Genomic DNA, 7972 nt, shown 5'->3' with positions numbered 1-7972 from the left:
TGCCGCGGGCCGGCGCCCGCGCGCCGCCCCGCGGCCCCGCCGCCGCCGAGGGCCTAGGGTTTAGGGTTTAGGGTTTAGGGTTTAGGGTTTAGGGTTTGCCTGGTGGAAAGGCAGCAACTTGAGGGCCGTGAGCTCCTCCAGCTGCTCCTTAAACTCCGTAAAGTTTCCCGAAATGTAATTCAAAACCCTTTCCTCCAATGTGGAGGTTTTCTCGGAGAGGAGGTCGAGCAGCGGCTGCGAGGGGTGCGGCTGGCCTGCGCCAAACCCTAAACCCTAAACCCTAAACCCTAAACCCTAAACCCTCAGCGGGGCCCGGGGCCCGCAGCGCGCCCGCAGCAGCAGCTGCGCCGCAGCGCCTAGGGTTTAGGGTTTAGGGTTTGGCGGGAGCCGGCGGGCGCGCGGGAACGGCTCGCGCCAGCGCCTAGGGTTTAGGGTTTAGGGTTTAGGGTTTAGGGTTTAGGGTTTACTGAGGGTTTCGGTGGTGAGGTCCAAGTCCTTGACTGCAGACTTCAACCAGTTTATGTCTTGACGCAAACCATGAACTTGTTTGGCACTTCTTCCGAGTTGAGCTTTGAGGGCTTCTTTGAAGTCCAGCATGTCTTGGTCGTGCTGCTGCTGCTGCTGCTGCTGCAGCAGCAGCAGCTGCTGCTGCGTCCGCGCCGACGGCGGGTACGCTGCTGCTCCTGCTGCTCCTGCTGCTGCTGCTGCTGCTGCTGCTGCTGCGTCCACGTCCAGCGTGCCCACGCCGCCGGGCTCCTCGAACGACAGCACTTCTGCTTCCGCCTCTCTTGCTGCTGCTGCTGCTGCTGCTGCTGCTGCTGCTGCTGCTGCTGTGGTTTGGAAGCTCTCGTTCTCCTCCTGTGTCTCCGGCCGCCTCGCCCACAGCTCTTCGAGGCCGCCCGCCCCCGAAGAACTGCTGCTGCTGCTGCTGCTGCTGCTGCTGCTGTCGGTGCTGGTGCTGTTCTGGGTGGCCCAAAGCGGCCAGCAGCACTGCAGCAGCAGCAGCAGCAGCAGCAGCGGCTGGGAGCGCAGCAGCAGGGGCGCCATTCTCGCCGCAGATGCAGCCACCTCCTGCTGCTGCTTTTGCTGCTGCCTAAACTCCTGCTGCTGCTGCTGCTGCTTTGAACGCAGAAAGGGCTGCCCTGCTCCTGGGGCTGCCGCTGCTGCTGCCGCCGCAGCAAGTGCTGCTGCTGCTGCTGCTGCTGCTGCTGCTGCTGCTCGCGCTAAGACGGTGGTGATGTCTTTGGGGGATATTTGTCTTGCTGCTGTCTAGAGAAGTGCTGCTTGTTTGGCAGCAGAAGCTGCTGCAGCTGCTGCAGCAGCAAACAGCACCATCTGCTGCGGCCCGCTGGATCGAGCGAGGCCTCTTTGCTTCCGATTTTGGCGCTGCAGGGCTGCTGTTAGCTGCTGCAGCAGCAGCAAAGACGCTGCTGCTGCTGCTTCGGCTTGTGTAGCAAGTGGAGCGAAAAAGCGGGACTCGGCTGCTGCTGCTGCAGCACAGGCGCTGCTGCTGCAGCAGCTGCAGCAGCTGCAGCAACTCGAGGCAGCAAGGACTGCCGAGGCAGCAGGTGAGACTCCTCTTAACTGCTGAAGAAGCCAAAAGTATTTATGTAGCTGCAGAAGCCACTGCTGCTGCTGCTGCTGCTGCTGCTGCAGTGGGAACGACTGCAGCTGCTGCTCCGCAGAGGGCTGGCTGCTGCTCTTGCTGCTGCTGCTCCAACGAAACAGCAGCAAGACGGGACAGAAAGTGTCGCAGCACTGCAGCAGTTTCATTTTGAAAATGGAAGTACTGTTGACTGAGCCTTTAGGGTTTAGGGTTTAGGGTTTAGGGTTTGGTTTCTGGCCTTCAACGACTGCAGTCGTTCGCGGGGGCGTGCAGCAGCAGCAGCAGCAGCAGCAGCAGCAGCAGCAGCCTCGGTTCGCGGCGTGGATTTCCTGAATTCGGGTGTATGAAATTTGGGTGTATGTACACCTGCTGTCAGCTGCTTTGTCTTTTTTTTCGTGTCGAAGGCGGGCGAGGGCACTGCAGCTGCAGCAGCTTCCGCAGCAGCAGCAGCAGCAGCAGCAGCAGCAGCAGCGGCGGCGAGTCAAAGACACACTTGATTTAGCCGCTGCAGCAGGGACTGCGGCTGCAGCAACTCGCGAAATAGCTGCAGCAGAAGCAGCAAAGAGGCCTCGAGAAGCAGCAACAACCGAAGAAGCTGCTGCTGCTGCTGCTGCTGCTGCTGCTGCTGCTTCCTTCGCTCCGCCATTTGCACAGAAGAAGATGGCTGCTGCCTCTCGCGCGCGCAGCAGCAGCAGCGCCGCTCTGGTGCTGCTGCTGCTGCTGCTGCAGCAGCAGCAGCAAAACGCCGCGGCCTTTGAGGCCCCCGCACACGAAGCCATCTCAATGACAGCCCTATCAGGTAGTGTGCGTTCACCCCACGCGTGTCCTGCTGCAGTGCAGCAGCAGCAGCAGCAGCAGCAGCAGCAGCAGCAGCAATCCCGGCGGCGTGCTGCAGCAGCAGGCCCGCCGGGTGTACGTACACCCGAATGCTCGTGTCTTGTCCTCCTTTTTCGTTTTTCTTTTTTAAACTTTCCCCTTCGAGCCCCACCCACTTTGCTACCTTGGCGGGTTTAGGGTTTAGGGTTTAGGGTTTAGGGTTTAGGGTTTAGGGTTTAGGGTTTAGGGTTTAGGGTTTGAGTGCCCCGCAGGTCTGACAATGCAAGCGAACCAAGCGCTCCGCCGGTTGCTCAACGGGAAGGACGTAGCAGATGTGTCCGGTGGGAGTTGCTGCTGCTGCTGCTGCTGCTGCTGCTGCTGCTTCTGCCTTTATGATATCTGCTGCAGCTTCTGCTGCTGCTGCTGTCTGTGTACTTGCTGTTTTTGCTGCTGCTGCTGTTGCTGCTCCTTCAGCCTCGGAGCGTGTGCTGCGGCTTTATCTCCTGTTGCTGCTGCTTCACCCGCTGCTGCTGCTGCTGCACCTGCTGTTGCTGCAGCTCTAGCTGCTGCTGCTGCCAGTTGACGTGCTGCTGCTGCTGCTCTAACCGCTGCTGCTGCTGCTCTACCCGCTGCTGCTGCTGCTCTACCCGCTGCTGCTGCCGCTTCACCTGCTGCTGCCACCTGCTGCTGCTCCACCTGCTGCTGCTCCACCTGCTGCTGCTTCTACCTACCTGCTGCTGCTGCTGCTGCTGCTGCTGCTGCTGCAGGCTGGGCGCACCGCGTGACAGAGAAGTACCCGCTGACTGCGCCGCTGCACTTCCAGCGGCAGCAAACTTGTCCTTCGCCGCCGCCGACAGCAGCAAATACGGAGATTCAGCGCAGCCTCTGCAGCAGCAGCAGCGCAGCAGCAGATGGCTGCCTGCTGGAGGCCCTCACCTACTTCTTCTACAGACTCACGGCCCCGGAGAAAAACCAGGAACCCAGGGACCCAGGTCTGCTGCTGCTGCTGCTGCTGCGAATGCTGCTGCTGCTGCTGCTGCTGCGGATGCTGCTGCTGCTGCTGCTGCTGCTGCTGCTGCTGCTGCTGCTGCTGCTGCTGCTGCTGCTGCTGCTGCTGCTGCTCTGCTGCTGCTGCTGCTGCTGCTGCTGCTGCTGCTGCTGCTGCTGCTGCTGCTGCTGCTGCTGCTGCTCTGGCTCTGCTGCTGCTGCTGCTGCTGCTGCTGCTGCTGCTGCTGCTGCTGCTGCTGCTGCTGCTGCTGCTGCTGGGGGGTTTGTCTGCGCCGAGGCCTGGGGGCGAGCGCTGAGCAGCTGTACATACACTCCAAGCTGCGGGCTGCCGGAGCGGCGGCGCTGCTGCTCTTGCTGCTGCGGCTGCTGCTGCTCTTGCTGCTGCGGCTGCTGCTGCTGCTGCTGCTGTTGTTGCAGCTGCTGGCTGACCCGCTGCTGCTGCTGCTGCTGTTGCTGCTGCAGCTGATCCTGTGATACGCACGGACAAGTTTGTTTTTCCCCACGGCATCGAAACGACAGACGCAGACGCAGTGAGTCGAATTAAAATTAAAATTAAATTTAAGATTAAATTAAATTTAAAATTAAATTAAATTTAAAATTAAATTAAAAGTGAAATTAAATTCAAAAGTTCAAGTTGAGTTAATTGCCGAGTTGCAGCTGCTGCTGCTGCAGCACAAGTGCTGCTGCAGCACACGCGCTGCTGCAGCTGCGTCCAGCGCGCAAAAGCAGGAAGCAGCAGCAGCAGCAGATGAGGCGTTCACGGCTGAACACGCAGCAGCAGCAGCAGCAGCAGCAGCAGCAGCAGCAGCAGCAGCAGCAGCAGCAGCAGCATTTTATTTTATTTTGCTGCTCAGGTGAAATATGTAATTAATCTCATTGGAGATATGCACCAGCCCCTCCACTGGGGCTCTTCGGAAGACGATTTCGGCAGGACCATTTTCGGTGCGGTGTACATACACCCCGCCGCATGCATGCATGCATGCATGCATGCATGCATGCATGCAGCAGCAGCATGCATGCGTGCATGCATGCATGCATGCATGCAGCAGCAGCAAGTGTCGTTCGCGGGCGTGCACTGCTGCTGACGCCTCCAGTCGGCGGGCTTCCGTCGCTGCTGCTGCAGCAGCAGCAGCAGCCTCAGCAGCAGCAGCAGCAGCAGCAGCAGCAGCAGCAGCAGCAGGGTGTTTGTGTGTGTGTCTCAGTGGAATACGAAGCAGGAGACGGCTCGCGGGAAAAGCGGCGCAGCAATTTGTACGAGTTCATAGAAGGCGCTTTCGTGAAGAAGATTATGGGCGAGAGGCAGACCTTCTGGTACTCGGGTGCGCCGCCAAACCCTAAACCCTAAACCCTAAACCCTAAACCCTAAGGGGGCTGGCTAGGGCGGGGCGCGCGGCGCCTAGGGGCCGCCTGGGGGAAGCAGCAGAGCTGTGCTCAGTTACTGAGAGCTCCGCGTGCTGCCGCTCCTGCTGCTGCTGCTGCTGTTGCTGCTGCTGCTGCTGTTGCTGCTGCTGCTGCTGCTGCTGCTGCGCGTGGGCGCGCAGGTTGGACGCACGTGAATTCGGTGAAGTCCTTTTACGAAGAAGAGAAGACAGTATTTGCTGCGCGGAAAGAAACTTATTTTTTGTCTTGGGCGCGGGAGAACCGAGCTCTGCTTTGCGCAGAAGTGGGGAGTTGAAAAGATTTATTTTTTTTTTATTTTTCAGAATTTAAAAGTCCCGAGTTGATGATTTTCGCAGTTGCTGCTGCAGTGCTGCAGTTCGCGTCGCCGGGGGCTTCCGGTTCGCAGCAGAAGAGCTGCGGGCAGCTGCTGCTGCTGCGTTGCTGCTGCTGCTGCTGCGCAGATCTACCCGCTGCTGAGTCGCATGACGAAGAAGAAGAACGAGCCAAATGTGTATGTGCTGGACAGAACTTCGGAGTTTCTCTTCTTCGAAATCATCAAAAAACGCATCCTGGTTGCCGGAGCTAGAACAGCAGTTGTGATGAACCACATTTTGCAGGTTCGCGCGCGCGGCGCGGAGCTGCCTATACACCTGAACGCCGCAACTTGCACAGATCCGGAAACCCGGCCGATCCGGCCCTTCCAAGAAGTCGCTTCACTTCAGTTGAATTAAAAGTTCGTTTTGAAAGTTAAGTGGAGAAGAAAATCCGAATTTCGCGGAGTTTTCCCGCAGTGTGCGTCGCAGGTTCGCGGCCTCGACGAGGGGCTCGGCCAGCTCCGCGCGGGCAGCGGAATGCAAGACGTCCGTAAGTTTTGTTCGAGTTTGGCTTCCATATTCGACTTGCGAGCAGCAGCAGCAATTTTGCGCAGCAAAATATATTTTTTTTTTCCAAGATCGCCCCGGAAAGCGGAAGATCGGGCCCGTTCAAGTTGGGCTTGTTTGTGCGCTGCAGAAGAAACGGCGGACGCGCGGCCCCCCGCCCACGGCGAAAGCTACGTTTATTTGCGCAACTTTTTGATCAACTTTTCCATTTTTATTCTCGTGGTTTTGTTTTTCGTTTACATTTCGCGCTTTTACCGCAGCACGCCTTCGCCGGCGCCGCTGGCCGCGCGCTCGGCCAAGGCCGCCGACCAGACGGAGCTCATGCAGGCCAAGGCCAACTGACATTTTGAATTCGGCAGCACGCAGCTGCTGCTGCTGCGCTGCAGCGGCTGCTGCTGTGCTGCGCTGCAGCGGCTGCGGCTGCTGCTGCGCTGCAGCAGCTGCTGCTGCGCTGCAGTGGCTGCTGCTGCGCTGCAGTGGCTGCTGCTGCGCTGCAGCTGCTGCGCTGCAGCTGCTGCGCTGCGCTGCAGCGGCTGCTGCTGCGCTGCGGCGGCTGCTGCTGCGCTGCAGCGGCTGCTGCTGCGCTGCAGCGGCTGCTGCTGCGCTGCAGCGGCTGCTGCTGCGCTGCGCTGCAGCGGCTGCTGCTGCCCGTTGGCTGCGAGCGCCTCCCGTGGCTGCGCAGACTTTGCATGCGCAGCCGCATGCATGCGCGCGCTGCATGCGCTGCCGCGCGCCTGCATGCGCTGCATGCGCTGCATGCGCAGCCCCACGCATGCGCGCGCTGCATGCATGCACGCGCCGCATGCATGCGCTGCATGCATGCGCTGCATGCATGCGCTGCATGCATGCGCTGTATGCACGCGCCGCATGCATGCGCTGCATGCATGCGCTGCATGCATGCGCTGCATGCACACGCGCATGCACTTTGCATGCGCGGCAGCAGCGCGACGGCTGCAGCAGCTTTTCTAAAGACTCGCAGGCTGCTGCTTCTTCAGCTCGCCACGGACTCTCACCTGCTGCAGCCGCTGCAAAACACCTCCCAAACAGCAGCAGCAGCAGCAGCAGCAGCAGCAGCAGTAGCGGAGCAGCAGCAGTAGCAGTAGCAGCAGCAGCAGCGGTAGCTTTCTTTGCTGGTTTTTGCCCACAGTCTGCAGTGTACGTACACCCGAAGCCGAAGTGCGGGGAGCTGAAACTTGAAAAGTTGAAAATAAAAATAAAAAAAAGAAATGAAAATAAAAATAAATAAAAATGAATTCAAGCAGCCCAAGTGAAGTGGTCTGCGAGGGTGAAGAAGAGGCTGCGTTGCTGCTGCTGCAGGTGCTGCTGCGGGTGGTGCGCGTGCTGCTGCTGCTGCTGCTGCTGCTGCAGCAGCAAACTCTTGCCCCCCCAGTGAAACTCCACCTGCAGCCAAACTCTGTGTTCCACAAAAGCCCCCAAAGAAGCCAAAAATTCGACTCTGCGAAAAGTCGCGCTGCCCGAGTGCCTCTCCACCGCCTTCTTCATGCTCTGCAGCAGCTGCAGCAGCAGCAGCAGCAGCAGCAGCAGCAGCAGCAGCAGCGGCAGCAGCAGCAGCAGCAGCAGCAGCGGCGGCGATGGATGGGGGGGTAAAGGGAGACGATTTGTGTGGTGTGGAGTGGGTAGGGCTTTAACTGAGGGAAATGTGTGAAACCCTAGAAAGGGTTTAGGGTTTAGGGTTTAGGGTTTAGGGTTTTTAGCTGCTGGCTTCTTTTGGGCTGACTACACGCACAGCACTACAGCCTGCATAACGAAAGTGCATTGCTGCTGCAGCACTGCTGCTGCTGCAGGAGTTCTGCATCAGCTTTTCTCGCTGCAGCAGCAGGCTTTCGCTGCAGCAGCAGGGCTTCCTAGCAGCAGCAGCAGCAGCAGCAGCAGCAGCGGCGGCAGCAGTTTCTGTCCGCAGCAGCAGAGCCTCTCCGCAGCAGCCCCAGCACCAACAGCAGCAGCCCCAGCACCAACAGCAGCAGCACCACCAACAGCGCCAACAGCAGCAGCAGCAGCAGCAGCAGCAGCAGCAGCAGCAGCAGCAGCAGCAGCAGCAGCAGCAGCAGCAGCAGCGGACCGCGAGCAGCAGGCGGCTGGCGAGGTCTTCGTCGCAAACAGCAGCACAAAGGGTCCAGGCGAGTTCGTCGGACTTCACTTTTGCTCTTTGCCGATACTCCAAAATGAATTCCCCCAAACTCATTTCGCTCACTGTGGTTTTCCCCGCGCCTTCGCCCCCCCTAAGCAGCAGCAGCAGCAGCAGCAGCAGCAGCAGCAGCAG

General features: G+C 59.5%; 5 protein-coding genes across 5 annotated transcripts; 3 read left to right on the top strand and 2 right to left on the bottom strand.

The window, feature by feature from the left end:
* Positions 1–81: 81 nt before the first annotated feature.
* Positions 82–1047, bottom strand: ENH_00012250 (hypothetical protein; the record flags this gene model as incomplete). Its single annotated transcript, XM_013578981.1, has 2 exons — positions 82–254; positions 468–1047. The coding sequence occupies 2 exons, from the start codon at positions 1045–1047 to the stop codon at positions 82–84; spliced, it is 753 nt and encodes a 250-aa protein (XP_013434435.1).
* A 733-nt stretch (positions 1048–1780) lies between these two features.
* Positions 1781–2700, top strand: ENH_00012240 (hypothetical protein; the record flags this gene model as incomplete). Its single annotated transcript, XM_013578980.1, has 3 exons — positions 1781–1809; positions 2011–2518; positions 2695–2700. The coding sequence occupies 3 exons, from the start codon at positions 1781–1783 to the stop codon at positions 2698–2700; spliced, it is 543 nt and encodes a 180-aa protein (XP_013434434.1).
* A 192-nt stretch (positions 2701–2892) lies between these two features.
* Positions 2893–3938, bottom strand: ENH_00012230 (hypothetical protein; the record flags this gene model as incomplete). The annotated part of the gene is made up of 2 exons (XM_013578979.1): positions 2893–3233; positions 3359–3938. The coding sequence occupies 2 exons, from the start codon at positions 3936–3938 to the stop codon at positions 2893–2895; spliced, it is 921 nt and encodes a 306-aa protein (XP_013434433.1).
* Positions 3939–4178: 240 nt separating this feature from the next.
* On the top strand, positions 4179–6033 carry ENH_00012220 (hypothetical protein, conserved; the record flags this gene model as incomplete). Its single annotated transcript, XM_013578978.1, has 6 exons — positions 4179–4284; positions 4633–4749; positions 4972–5093; positions 5272–5427; positions 5614–5674; positions 5822–6033. The coding sequence occupies 6 exons, from the start codon at positions 4179–4181 to the stop codon at positions 6031–6033; spliced, it is 774 nt and encodes a 257-aa protein (XP_013434432.1).
* Positions 6034–7283: 1250 nt separating this feature from the next.
* On the top strand, positions 7284–7972 carry ENH_00012210 (hypothetical protein; the record flags this gene model as incomplete). The annotated part of the gene is made up of 2 exons (XM_013578977.1): positions 7284–7328; positions 7497–7972. Coding segments are annotated over 2 exons (521 nt in total), but the record flags the coding sequence as incomplete, so codon positions are not given.

This window comes from Eimeria necatrix, genomic scaffold (assembly GCF_000499385.1).
Source record: "Eimeria necatrix Houghton genomic scaffold, Enh_scaff1384, whole genome shotgun sequence".
NCBI lineage: Eukaryota > Apicomplexa > Conoidasida > Eucoccidiorida > Eimeriidae > Eimeria > Eimeria necatrix.
The sequence above is the reverse complement of the archived record's forward strand: the minus strand, read 5'-3'. Positions and strand labels throughout refer to the sequence as shown.